Here is a 14,005-nt window from a genome sequence, read left to right on the forward strand (position 1 = left end):
GACATTTATGAAAGCAATTTATTTTTCATATGTCAAGTAGGTCTTATACGCTCCCCTCAGGTAGCAGAACGTTCCACTCACCATTCAGCCAATCTTAGGATGATGGTATAAAGAACCAAACATTTTCACTTATCCACCTGCAGCTTCAGCATCTTTGAGCTTGTACTACAAAATTGCGTCGAGAAATAACAATGGCGGATTCACAAAAATGGTTTGCTGGAAGTCTATGACCTTGTCCGTAGCAAATACTGTGATGTAATTGTTAAAAAAAACTTAATAGACAAAACTGAAAGGCGACATTTAACTTTACTATACTCTTAGAGACTCCCAAGTACACAACAAAATGTATTTATGAGCAAAGAAAGTGGACTTGTTGTGAAATGTTATTGCTATTTTGCTTTAGTTTTTGGCATATGCAGTACTTTATTCTTAACAGAGATACTAAATAGGGCAGCTCTGGACCCATGTCGTGCACTAGCTCACTTCAGTGACATTTATTTGTCTATTTAGTACTTAGTGTTTTACTTGTTTCCCTTAATCATCTCCACAGACAATGAGACTGCAGTCTACACACTTATGCCAATGGTAATGGCTGACCAGCACAGGTGAGCGTCCTGTCTTTATGATGGAGTAAAATTTCCTTAGAACAGATGTGTCTAGATGTGATTTACCAATGCAGAGTATAAATGTAGTAAAGTAGTGTATTTTTAAGCTTCCTGTTTCCACAAAGAATGTATCTTTTCTCTCATTATTTTTGCTCCTTTATCTGAAAGATCTGTGTCAGAGTTGCTCCTCAACTCCAAGTTTGATGTGAACTACGCCTTTGGACGGGTAAAGAGAAGTTTACTACACATCGCTGCCAAGTAAGATACTGCTTAGTTACCTTGCTGCTAATCTTTTCTAACGTTAAAGGAAGCACCAAAGAAATTTGTATCTGTTTAAGTTATATCTCTGTCAGGCCACTTAGAAAGTAATGAATTACTTTGTATTTGTCTTTTTGTTGCAGGAGGAGCTTAGCTTGACTGGTGCTCTTGTTTCTCTAAGGCAGGGGTGTCAAACTCATTTTGGTTTAGGTGCCACATACAGCTTAATCTGATCTCAAGAGGGCCACACGAGTAAACTCATTGCAAGATCAAATAGAACTAATAAAAGTGGACCTGTTGTTGGTTTTTATATTAAATGAATTTCACTTTTACACAATATATTATGAATAACCTCAGCGTTTTTAAGAAAAGTATGTGCAATTTCAACAATACTTTTACTCAGTTAAACATTTACTTGTGCATTATGCATAAGAACTGATCACAGTGATTGTACAATGTTGAAAAACATTTATTCAAATTTTTTGGAACTTAAAAACACTGTCCAGCATGACAAAATACATCAAACAGATAAAAATTAAGAAATTATTTAAAATCAATTTTCCACATCTGAAGCTCAGTGCTACCATCTGCTGATTAAAACGCAGCGCCCCTCGTGGATAATATAGGAACTGCAGATTTTCAATTAAACAAAGTACATGTTTTTTCAATAATTATTTTATCATTCTCTTCCTTTTATCTCCTCTTTCTTTCACCTTTTCTTTTTTCTTCTTGTTCTTCCTTTCCTCTCCTACTTTCCCATTGTAGTGTCCATATCATTTGAGATATTCCCCGCATGAATCATAATAAAACTATTCACATTCATAAATCAAGCGGAACACTATGGCAAAAGCTGTACTGCTCCACTTGTGAAAGTCAAATCTGATGAGCTCTTTTTGGTATTAGGACAACAATTCTTATTACACATTGCCAGTAAGGACACTGGGGGGGGGGGGGATACTATTTTTTTTGTTTGAATAATGATAATGCATTTAGCTACTGGGCCAGACCGCGGGCCGTATGTTTGACACCCCTGCTCTAAGGCAAGGCAAATTTATTTGTATAGCACATTTCATTACAAAGACAATGCACAGTGCTTTACATGATTAGAACATAGGAAAATAAAAACAGAATAAAAGCAAGTTGGAATAAAATCTAGAAAAATTGAAACAAAATAAAACATTGGAAAATGGAAAGTAAAAGCAGATATAAAAAACAGTTGGACTACAAAGTTGAACTAATTATGTTTCAGTAAACAGTTTAACTAGAACAGTTAAAGGCAATCTAAAACAAATGTATTTTTAATCTTAATTTAAAAGAACTCAGATATTCATCACTTTTACAGTTTTCTGGAAGTTTGTTCCAGGTAACTTGAGCATAGGAACTAAACGCTGCTTCTCCGCGTTTGGTTCTGGTTCTAGGTATTCAGAGTAGGCTGGAGTCGGAAATCCTTAGTGGTCATATTATCACAGATATTTCATAGCTATCTCAGACAAAAGGCCCAAGCTAACGCTGGAAACTATCACATTGAATAAGGTTGCTGGGCCTGGTAATGGCCTGGTGTGTATCACAGAGAAGTCATCTGAAAGACCTGAGCACAGGCATGTTCCTTAATATGTAGAGGAGGAGGATCGGGGGCTCAGCCGCCTTTGCAAGATGCTGGTTTAGTCACAGAGCTAGGTTTATCAGAATGGGTTTGCAGAGAGGATGTCAACTGGAGGCAAATCCTAAAAAACAATTTCATGTTGTCTGTGAAATCCAGGAAGGGGACATCTGGGCTTGGTGGCGAAAAAGGTGGGGTGGGTGCAGTCTAGATCGGTGTCTGTGGGAGTTGATGTGGAGTCCTCTTTTTGTGCTGTTGAGATATGTGTTGAATCCTCTTGTAATTCTGACGTAGCCTCTTTCTGTTTCATCTTTCTGGCCATCTTTATCTTGACTTGTTCGGGCTTTACTGGGCTCATCATTTGTTTTGGCACTGGCTGAGCTGTGTGTTGGGACAAAGCTGATGGTGCATGGCTCACAGAAAAGAAAAGGTTTGAAATCGAGTGTTTTTTCACCCAACTTTTTTAGAGAGAAACCATATCTGTTGAACAGATGTCTCCTCTCCCAAAATATGTTAAAGTTGTCTATGAAGGTTACAGCTGTTTGTCTCCATGTTTTTTCAGCCATTCCATTTGTTTAGCATCAGAACTCTTGAAAGAATTTAGTGTCCACAATTAATGGGTAAATGAGGGCCGCTGAGAAACACCTTGACATTAAGGCAATCAACTAAATTTAGCAGACAAATGTAATCCTCCTTCAAAACTTCTGATTTTCTTATCCAGACAGCGTCACCCAAGGCTTCAGCTTGTACTATGAGTTTTTCCAGGGTCGGGCGTCTTTCGTGATACTTTGAAGGATTTCTGTAACATTAGGCACCCGGCCACCGTTGAAAGAGTTATAGATCGACACCTCTGTGCTCTTCTTGTTACAGAAGTGCGTAATCCGACTTACAGATCCATTGCACAACATTAGGGTTCTTGGCCCTGTGTCTTGTTATTCTCTGGTAGTTTAGAGTGAAGATTGTGCACATACCTTTGATTGTTGTCATGAACTTCCTGGCAGTCATGTTCGAGTGAAGCAAATCTGTTTCCGCCTTGGGTTTATTCTCATTTTTCTCAGGGAACTGTTTGTTCGCTGAGTTGCTGGGCTGGTGGTCACAGTTCAGAATCACAGGCAGGGTTGTTTCATTACCATACGTGGTGTTTACATCAAAATTCACTTTGAGTCTCCGGATTTTCAGCTCCATAACATCCATTTTCTGTAGAAGCGTGTCAAAGTCCTCTGTGATGAAGGGCGGCATCTTTTGCTAATTAGCTGGAATCGGGTGATTCTTCTTCATATCCACTTCATGTTGATGTCTTTCTATAGCAGAGTTTTTCCTGAGAAATCTTTCTAACTCCTCTGGGGTGTATAGAGGCATCTTGTGTGGATTAGCTGAAAACTACAATAGTCCACACGGGAAATAAATAAATCCAACTTTCTGCAGTTTTGGCTGGCAACCTGCTGTCCTGATGCTTGTGGTCATGAAATCCTTTGACCTAGTTATTAACTGTCTTCTTGTAAAGACATCCTTGCCTATGTTACTCTCTGCTCCCTCCTACGTAATACATGGAGACAATGGGGCATTTCTTGGATGATGTCACATTTTCCCTGAGACAGCCTGGTTTACCGGCTTGTTGGACAGGAAGAGTGCAAATTACAATGACAAACAACCTCAATGCTAATCATTTTGGAAGATGACGACATCCCAGGAGCTTCATTTCAACCTGTTTCAATCGAGCAACCCAGCATAGAACAGCTGAAACGTTGGTTGAAATGTAGAGGGCTCAAAAGACCAGAATGAAAGCAGTATTAATAGAAAGGTAGGACAGGCTGTCCTCTGCTCTCTCACAACGGATCAAATCCAAGGAAAAAACCCTCAGAATCCACATAAAACTACAGCTAATACTTAGAAAAATATATCTATTATTATAAGCCTATGCTTTAAATTATATCATAAGGCTTATTGCCGAAAAAAGACTTAAAAACAGTCAATCATCCTGCTGCAATCAGACACTCAGATCCCGTCTCACCTACACATGCACACGCGCACAACAAGATCACTGTGAGAGAAACATAGACTTGATCCATGAAAAGAAGCAGAAGAACAGCAAGAAAGCCACCACATGCAGCCTATAATCATCATAAATGCATGTATTTGGCTGGTATTTATTCACACTGGGCTTTTACTGCTTGTAAAGAAGTTGTCGCGGGGAGAGGGGGGTTGAGCCCATAAATCATATAAATCAGAAAAGGGCATTTTGTTGGAAAAAAAAGCAACTTCACATTTGTAAACAAACCATAACTGCCAAGTAACAAAAGTTACAAGTCACTTTAGAGAAAAACAAGCCCAAAGTTGCTTATATTAAACGGACTATGCGACACCGAAGCTCACATAAACACCCCTCATGGATTGTATGATGTTTTAAAGGAGAAGTCCGGTCAAAATCATAATTCAAACTGCTGAAAGTACTTTAAATGTAAAATTATGATATACTGTTTAATAAATGTTAAGCTTTTTTAATTAAGAGTAATTTTCATTAGAAGGTCCTTTTATGGGGGCGGCCATCTTGGTGAAGAACAGTGCTGCCACCTCCCAGTTTGTGACGTCACTGTGCGGTATCGGCTGTAGAGCAAGTCTCAATGCCCTATCTGTCCTTGTAAATATATATCCGTTTTCATGCCAAAAAAAAAATTTTTAACCCCTTAAATAAAGATAGACATGGTATCTTTTAAATTTAAAATAATACTAATTTTACATTTTAGGGACATAAAAAAGACAACAAATTAGCATTAAAGTACGGTTTATGGGTTGGGTTCTGCAATGTTATAAGATGAGTATAAAACTCATCTTTAGAACCAATCTCTGATCAAAATGGTGATCTGCACCGCCTAATCTACTTTCAGCAGTTATCATCAGTTATTGCAGTCGTAAACTGCAGAAAATGCAGGTAGAGCGGCTCCTTCTGCCTTTACTCTGCTCCTGTCAGGATGAGCTGCAGTCCGTTATGAGGCAGAGGGATATTTCAGCGTCACTTAGTTTAGAGCCCAAACAAGCGACTTCACTTTCAGAAACAAGCCCATAAAACTGCAACCCACAACTCATGAAATTTACAAGTAACTTTAGAAAAAGTGTGTCGTATCCCTCCGCCGCGCTGGTCGGTAAACAAATTACGGCAAATTCTACATTATAAAAAAGAAAACCTACCGAAAATCTTCGCTCTCATGTCATGTTCAAAACATTCTTCTTCGAAATGCTGTCTGCATATGACGTTGTTTCTCTCTTGCCAGAAGATAGATGGCAAATCCTCTCTCTTCAGGTAGGTATTCCAATAAAAGAACCCGGTGGATCATCAATGGGAAAAGTAAAAAAAAAAAACTGTTTTTTCCACTTTTACCTGATGTATTGGAACATCCAACGGCCATGCACATGAGCATTGTTGCTTCAACAATAGCTCTCGTCAATTTCAATGGTGAAGTCCTCTGGAAATCTAAAATATTGTTGTTAATCACAGCTGTGTACAACAGCTCCTATTGAGCTGGTAAAGCGCAGTGCCTCACTGCACAAAGACGTCACAGGATGTGATGTCAGGCGGCGATCATTGCCCATATTTGGGCAGTAATGGCTACCCCCATACACAGTGATCCAGACGACAATTTATTCTTTTATTTTCTTATTGATTAACGCTAAATTCATTTAAATAATCACAAACGTATTTGTTGTAGTTATAGCTAAAGAGCCACTGATTTTTTCCTTGTTGACCAGACTTCCCCTTTAAAGCTGCTGCGAAAAAGCCAAATAAACGTAGCCTGTCTGCACAGATGGTGCAGTCGCTGGTTTCTGGTGTGGACATTCAAATGTTGGCTCCTTACGACCGAGGAAATGTAGATGTAATGTAATGTCTTTGGTCAGATTCCACTGTAAAGTCCTCTCGGTTACAAGCTCGTATCCAACACTGACATTTCTCTGCAATCCTTCGGGGTTTTGGAAAATCAATGGGAACACAAAAAATCTTTCTCAGGGGCGACTGTGGCTTGATGGGTTGAGGAGTCGTCTGGCAATCAGAAGGTTGTGAGTTTGATTCCAGCTTCCCCTTGCCACATGTCGATGTACCCCTGGGCAAGGCACTTAACCCCAAGTTGCCTACTGAGCTGCGTCTCGGTGTATGAATGTGCGCGCGTTAGAGAGAGCGACTGGGTGAATGTGGCTATAGTGTGGTCAGCATGACTGGAAAAGCGCTGTATAAGTTCAGTCCATTTACCATTTACCATCTTCATACGATCACGATCACCATATCGCTAGTCACTCCAGCAAATACAAACACGGTATTGTTTTGTTGTTGCCCTATTATTGTCTATTGAGGCAGTATTCAGGATAGTCCTGTTCACTATTTGACTCATACAAGAAAACTATTCAAGCGTTACCACTCTGCTTGTTTGACCACAAGATGGCCATGACGCATGCATCTAAATTTAGTAATTTGACATTATTTGAGGAATGCCTTATTGCAGGGGTTCCCAATTTTTTTTTTAGCCGCGCACCCCCTTCACTGTCCCAACCGTTTTGGCGCATCCCCTTAAAAAAAAGGAAAAAAAATCGGTTGCAGTTACATCAATACAACCATCATAACAAAAGTTGTAGGAATAAAATTAGAACATAATTTGAATTAAGCTGCAATAAAGTTGCAACATCCACAACAGAATCCTGAGGATTTTCAGGTGCATCAGTGGCTCAGCCTGGAGCGAGAGAGAGAAAGAAAGACGCTCAGATCGGCCACACCTCCACAACCTGAAACGTCTCTGAAGAGGCCACCCTGGTGCATTCACTGACTAAACTCTGATGTTCTACCTGTGTGTGTTCTCACTTTGTTTATTTTGTGCACCAGCTTTTTAATCTGAGTCTGACTCACAATTTACGTCTCAAAACACAAACACAAAGAACTTTAATTTGATTTGTGTCCGATGACGAAATGCGAGACAGAGAGAGAGAGAACTGTAGTAGAGAAGACCAGAGCAACAACAACAGAGCACTCCATAAAGATGTTATTAATCAGAGAAATAAAAACTTTTACAGCGGTTACATTCAGCAGGTAGACACGCCCATGGCAACACACTTCAGCTCCCCTCAGCTCCACCGCCAGTTTGTCCCTGTCTGAATATGCACAAAAACCGCATCTTTAAAATTAACTGCACCTGTTTGAATCACAATGAAACGTATTGTAGCTCTGTGCGTGAGCATAGTCAAAAAATTGCATCTACCATTAATATCCCCCCCAAGCAGCAGCGGAGGCTGCAGCGGGGTATGGGCGAGTCATGCGCGTCAGTGCTGGTAGAGCTTCAGAGTCACAGCACCATGAGCAGCGCTGTTTCTAGGTCCTGCGTGATCGAAAGAGAGCCTGTGTCACTCAATTTAATCTTGTAGATAAAACTTTCAGCCTGAATTCAGTTCTCCCTCTATTGACGTACATGACGTGAAACGAGGAGCGAGATGGAGAGACATTTGTCTTCTCCCAAATCCGTTGCAATTCTCTCGTCTATTGCCTCCAATTCCATGGTTTCAGCCAATTGAACATATTTGCGAGAATGAATGAAGTAGAGGGCACAAGCTAGGTGCACATATGAAGCACAATGCATAGAAGATGATAACTTAATCTTAAAATGAAGCGTAGAACAAGACTTTTTAAAATAAATATATTTTCATGTCAATACATTTTATTTATTTCAGTGTGAACGGTCATCTGCCTCGACCGACTGGGGGTTAGAGAAGACAGAGCAGAGACACAAAAGCCCCATTTACACTACCCTTGTTAAACCGATCCATGCCGAGATCGGACCGATCTTGGACCAGTTAACCATGCCGAGGTTGGTTCTGATGACCGTTTACACATCACCCTAGCACGGTTCTTCGCCTCCTAGTGACGATCTACGGTACTACTGCTCTCTAGGATTGAAGGAGGACTCAAGCAAATCAAAATTGCGGCGCCCGTAACATTCAGGAAGTTATACTTGGTTATAATTGCTTTTTGCGTAGAATCAGCCGAAGAAGGCAACCTTTGGTGAATTTATTTGACGGAGTCTGCTTTTGGGACGTGGATAAGAGAAACAAACGTCTAATCAGGGCTTACAGGCGCAGGAAACGACAGACGTTGAGGTTCATCACACTACTAAGCAGAATCATCACTGGAAACCATGTGGCACGGTAGGGAAGCTAGTATTTTTATGAATGTCTGACACGACAAATTAGTCAGCTGACTCCAAGGAGATGACGCGGTCTGCTCATGCGCTCTTTGTTATCTGAGAACTGAGCCAGGGAAAAAACGGGCCAAGCCCACTCATCGAACTGGTCTAGATTTAGCGCGGTCCGGTTGTGTCTGGCACAGTTCAGACATAGTAGGTACCATGAAGAGAAAAAAAGACAGTGAGAACAAAAAGTAAAAAGTTGGAATGACAACAAACAATGCAACATTTTGGCAACAGTAGGAGAACTAAGCAGAGTGAAAAAAACAGATCTTAATGTCCTCCAGCAGTCAAAGCATATAGCAACATAACTACAGAGATAGGTGAGGATAATCTAAACCACTCTAATGATAAAGTTTGTCAAAAAGGAATGTTTTAGTGCTCTGTTAGGAACATATCAGATATCTGATATATGATAGAGATTGATTATTAAGATTATTATATTGTCATGGTTGACTTTTGGTTTGTCTTCGTTTTTCTGTTTTCATTTTTTCATCTCATTTGGATTAGGTTTGACTTTATTTATTGTTAGTTTCCATTGTCATCAGTTGTTTTCTGTCATCTTCACTTCACCTCCTCAGCAGTCAGTCACACCTGTTAACATTTACTAGTTAATTTGCCAGACTCTTGTTCCACCTGTTAAGTGCTCTATTTAAACCTCCCTCTGCCTTCAGTTCAGCACTGGGCCGCCTTCTGCTATCCACCACTCCATGCCAGTCCTCGTTTTTTGTCTTGGAAGATCTGTTTCTGTTCTCCTGTTTAAGGTTAGTCCTGCCTGTTGCCTTGAAAGACTTTGTACCCTGCTGTTGTCCCTGGAGAAGCTCTGTTCTGTGTCCTGGTGTCTCCAGTGAACTAAACTGACTAACCACCTAGCTTTTATGGACTCTTACTCCGGGCTGTCAGCTCCTGCCATCACCTACATCCCTGACCTTCTGCAGCCCTGAACCTCCGGTCTTCATCATCCGCCATCCAGCATACTTCCTTTAATAAAGACTCTTAAACTGTAGTCCCGTGTGCGCTTCCTGAGTTCTTCGGTAAACAAACCCAGACATAAATGAGAAGGAGAATTTTACATTTAATTCTCGATTTAACAGGAAGCCAATGAAGGGAAGCAAAAATATGAGAAATATAATCTCTCTTGTTGATTTTCATCAGCATTCTTGCTGCAACATTTTGGATCAGCTGATGGCTTTGAACTGCATTTTGTGCACTTCCAGATACTAAAGAATTATAATCATCCAGGCTTGAAGTAACAAATGCATCCAGGAGCAGTGTTGTATAAAGTACTGAAATCTCGGAGTCAAGTAAAAGTATAGGTACCTCTCCAAAATATGACTTTGGTAAAAGTCCAAGTCACTGACTGAAATGTTACTTGACTAAAAGTCTTAAAGTATCTGAAATGTATTGTACTTAAGTATGAAAATTACTGTAAAAATAGATGTACTCAAGTAATGTAATAAAAAGTGTAAGTAAAAAGTAAAACAAAGCAAATGCAGTTTGAATGACATTTTTTAGATTTTGGTAAACTTTGAAAGTCAAACTCTCTTAAAATAATATAAACAGCCAAGTGCAGGAGAAATTTAGACCAAGTTTAGACAGAAAATACAGCCTTTTTGTATGCTTTCAGTTTTCCTTCTTCAAGTAAGGTCAGTGCTATGCACTTTAAAATTGTACACAACCAAGTGCAGGCAAAGGGGGTGTATACTAAGAACATGGTTAAGTGATAAAGTGATAGTTAACCTACAGGAAGTGGTAAATTTGCTGATAGATACACCTGTGGTTGCAGGTATCATTTAGTTAAGAAAATTAGGACTCTCTGCTATTAGATGCTTTACCTATACCACAAGGTTAATTTAACCTGCTTTACCACTGAACCAGCTTCTTATCCTGTTGGTGGTGATGAACAAGCCCAGGCAAGTTCCGACTTTGTCGCAGTCAATCAGTAGGTGGGGTCAAAACACTTGCGTGCGTGAGTCTCTCTCTCTCTTTAGTAACTAAACCAAACATTGAAAATGTATTGGACTAAAAGTATGCAATTAAGTTCAGAAATCTAGTGAAGTAAAAGTTATCAAAAAAATTATACTCGAGAAAAGTATAAAGTACTCCAAAATATACTTAAGTACAGTAGTGAAGTATTTTTACTTCATTACTATACAACACTGTCCAGGAGTGATGCTGGAAAATTTTTATTTTGGCAATATTCCGGAGGTGAAAAAAGGAAACCCTGGAAACCTGTATAAACACTGTTAATTATTGGCAATCAATGCCATATGTCAAGGTCCAAAGTATGAAGACAGGAATGCTTCGGTTTATGCACATTTTGAGCAAAACCAATTGAATTTAGATTAGTATTAAAGGCTACATTAAGGCTGTCACATTCAGTGTCTACATGAATTGTTAAATAAACACTAAATCAGAAAAGAAGTCTGAGAACTAATCTAAAAATTGAGAGTAAGGGCCTGGTGGATGATACAAAACGACAAACAGAACAGCAGTTGTAGTTATTAATTGGCCCGTGACTAATTAATAAATCAAACTGAAAGATGGTTGCTGCTGCTCCTCCTCATCCGGTAGTCATGGGAATGTGGACATTTAAATAATTAGAGGAAGTTGACTCATTTATACTAATGTAGTCCTTTTGTAGCCAGATTTCTGTGAGATGAACTAAATCAATCTGATTATCAGAAATCAATTCATTAACTAACAGAGTCTTGGGAGTGAGAGACCTTATATTTAATATTCCCCATTTAATTGTTTCATTTTTTGTTTCAAGTTGAGTCGTGTTGATTTTTATGATTTGCTCCTTTTTTTTAATCAATTTTTAATCTGTTTAGTTTTGGCTGTGGGAAAGACACTCAATAGGGTAATGGAAACCTATCAATGTTAGAATGACCCAGTCAAAATCTAGAAAAGTCTTAAACCTAAGGGAAAATATGTTGCAAGGTTTGAAATTGGTGTTGAAGGTCTGTTTGATAAAATAAGACTTTACTAATCTCACAATGGAGAAATTCATCCGTTAATGTAACAAATAGTTACGAAACAGAAAACAAAAAAGGATAGAAACTATATAGATAAAATAAAAAATAAAACAAAACAATGTGATTGAGCTTGAACACTCTAGATGGGCATAGCTGGTGGAAACGGACCCAAAACAGGCACAGCTGCAGCCAAAGGTAAACATAAATATATTTTATTGGAATCATAAGTGAAACGCAATGTGGTATACAGTTGTGAAGTAAAAGGACAATTTTAAAGGTATACTATGCAACCGGGGTTGATTTTCCAGCGAGGCTCCCCCCAGAGGGCGAAAGTAAAAGTGCACTGTCATAAAGTTGCTCAGCTGTTCTGGTTTCTCCGTCAAGCCAGGCACGGTTGTTTTGAGCTTAGCAGACAGGCGAACGCAACGAAAAGTCGAAAAAACGGCAATACAAACAATGACTAACACAGTGAAAGTATGAACATTAAGGTTTCCCGCAGCGCTATCTTAGCGAGGCGGCCGCCTTGCCAAACTCACGTTTGAGACATTCAAAAAAAAAAAACATAAATAATAATAACTCTATATGCTTGCATGTTTATTTGACGTTAACACGCGGTTCTTTGTTGTTGCTTTCGCGCGTGCATATAGTAAATGGCAGGGCAAAAACACATGGAGTTCTCGTCGTAAAGCAAGACCGACTCTCTTGTCTTGCACGAGACTTCTGAGCCTGTGGGTGCAGGCCGAGGGCTCTTGCAATTGCAAGTACGGTATTTCCCCCACAGAACACCAGGGCGGCAAAAACCGCGAGAAAACCTTTGTTCGACCTGAAATGACTCATTTAATCATCCAAAACGGTATGGAACAAATTAACTGAAAAATGTTGCATAGTATGCCTTTAAATGATTTTGTTTACAAATAAAAAACTCAAAAGGGCATTCAGTCCACCTGAATAAATACTTTGTGGAACCACCTTTTGTTGCAATTCCAGCTGCAAGTCTTTTAGGGTATGTCTCAACCAGCTTTGCTCATCTAGTGACTGAAATTGTTGCCCGTTCTTTTTTGCAGAATAGCTCAAGCTCAGTCAGATTAGATGGAGAGCGTTTGTGAGCAGCAGGTCTCAGATCTTGCCACAGATTTTTGATCGGGTTTAGTTCATGACTTTGACTGAGCCATTGTAACATATGAATATGTTTTGTTTTTAAACCATTCCATTGTAGTCCTGGCTTTATGTTTTAGAATCATTGTCCTGCTGGAAGGTGAACCTCTGCCCCGGTCTCAAGTTCAATTCAATTGAAGTTTTTATATATATATATATATATATATATATATATATATATATATATATATATATATATAACACTAGAAGTGCGCATGCGCAGTTAACAAGAAGAAACTAGCAAGGAACATTCACATACAGTGGGGGTTATGTGAGCGTGTCAGAATGATTGGCATGTGAGACAGCCACAGATAAGGTGATACTCCCGGAACTAGAGGGACAGAGGGGTGTGTGGTCAAGACCAATTGGTCAGAGTTTTCACAAGCCTGCAGGTCTCAGAGGTCTGATTTGTTTCATTCCCTTTTCTTAATACATTATGTACTACTCTCAGGATGGAAGGACCATTTCAGCCAATATAACGAAAAGTGTTTCTAAACAGGATTACCAACTATAACTTTAACAATGTCTTTCTTTTTGTCTACATTTGCAACCCACTGTAACTCAAAATTAATTTTCATTTTCCTGCCACTTCTCTAAAACTCACTGTTTTGTGTTGGTTTGTCTAAAAAGAAATCCCACATAAACATTGAAGTTTGTGGTTCTAACATGGCAGCAATCTGAAAGGCTTCAGGGGTTTACTTACTTTTGCCAGACAGCATTTGGAACCTAGTGTCACTACTCAACGTGCATTGTTTCTGGGTGTGTCTATCTGATGCACCAAGCAGTGTTTTAACAAAAGATGTTGGAATTAATCTTTTCTGAGCCGGGCTGATAGCATTGAGGTTTGTGGTTTCAGACCTGACCCAAACCTTAACCAGGTGGGCGTAGCATATATTTTCTAACTAAATACGTTCTATTTAATCACAAACTTAATGCTAAGATCTGTGTTTTGAGGTCTTAAAAACATTTTGGGAGATCTCAGCTCCTGCTAAAGAGCACCTTTCTCCACATGTTATCTTCTTTTATTCAGTTTTAGTTGCAGCTGAAGTTTAAAGAAACCATGTCTTGAGTTGGCTACCAGCAGTGCTCTGATGATTTTGGTGTGTGGTAGCCTCGCTTTCTGACACGATCATGTCAAATATTGACTGTTAAGAATTATGACTCTTTTTTTTAATACAGTTGTTTTTGTCATCT

The 14,005-nt window shown here is 39.3% G+C and overlaps 1 protein-coding gene across 10 annotated transcripts in view; it reads left to right on the forward strand.

Annotated features, from left to right (window-relative positions):
• The window catches only part of hace1 (HECT domain and ankyrin repeat containing E3 ubiquitin protein ligase 1), a 122,131-nt gene that overhangs the window by 58,284 nt on the left and 49,842 nt on the right, over positions 1-14,005 (forward strand). For 6 of the 10 annotated variants that reach the window (XR_004929943.1, XM_021313781.2, XM_021313782.2 and 3 more), the window contains exons 3-5: positions 551-605; positions 774-863; positions 9,353-9,442. Coding sequence is in view for 8 of the 10 variants with exons in the window: in XM_021313781.2 (XP_021169456.2) it covers positions 551-605; positions 774-863; positions 9,353-9,442 (235 nt within the window). In the remaining 2 variants the exon portion in view is untranslated. Of the gene's footprint in view, positions 1-550; positions 606-773; positions 864-9,352; positions 9,443-13,053; positions 13,912-14,005 lie in introns of those variants that run through there. The other 4 variants (XM_036133318.1, XM_036133319.1, XM_012857909.3 and 1 more) reach the window with 2 other exon arrangements.

Source organism: Fundulus heteroclitus, unplaced genomic scaffold, assembly GCF_011125445.2.
Source record: "Fundulus heteroclitus isolate FHET01 unplaced genomic scaffold, MU-UCD_Fhet_4.1 scaffold_61, whole genome shotgun sequence".
In the NCBI taxonomy this organism is placed as follows: Eukaryota; Metazoa; Chordata; class Actinopteri; order Cyprinodontiformes; family Fundulidae; genus Fundulus; species Fundulus heteroclitus.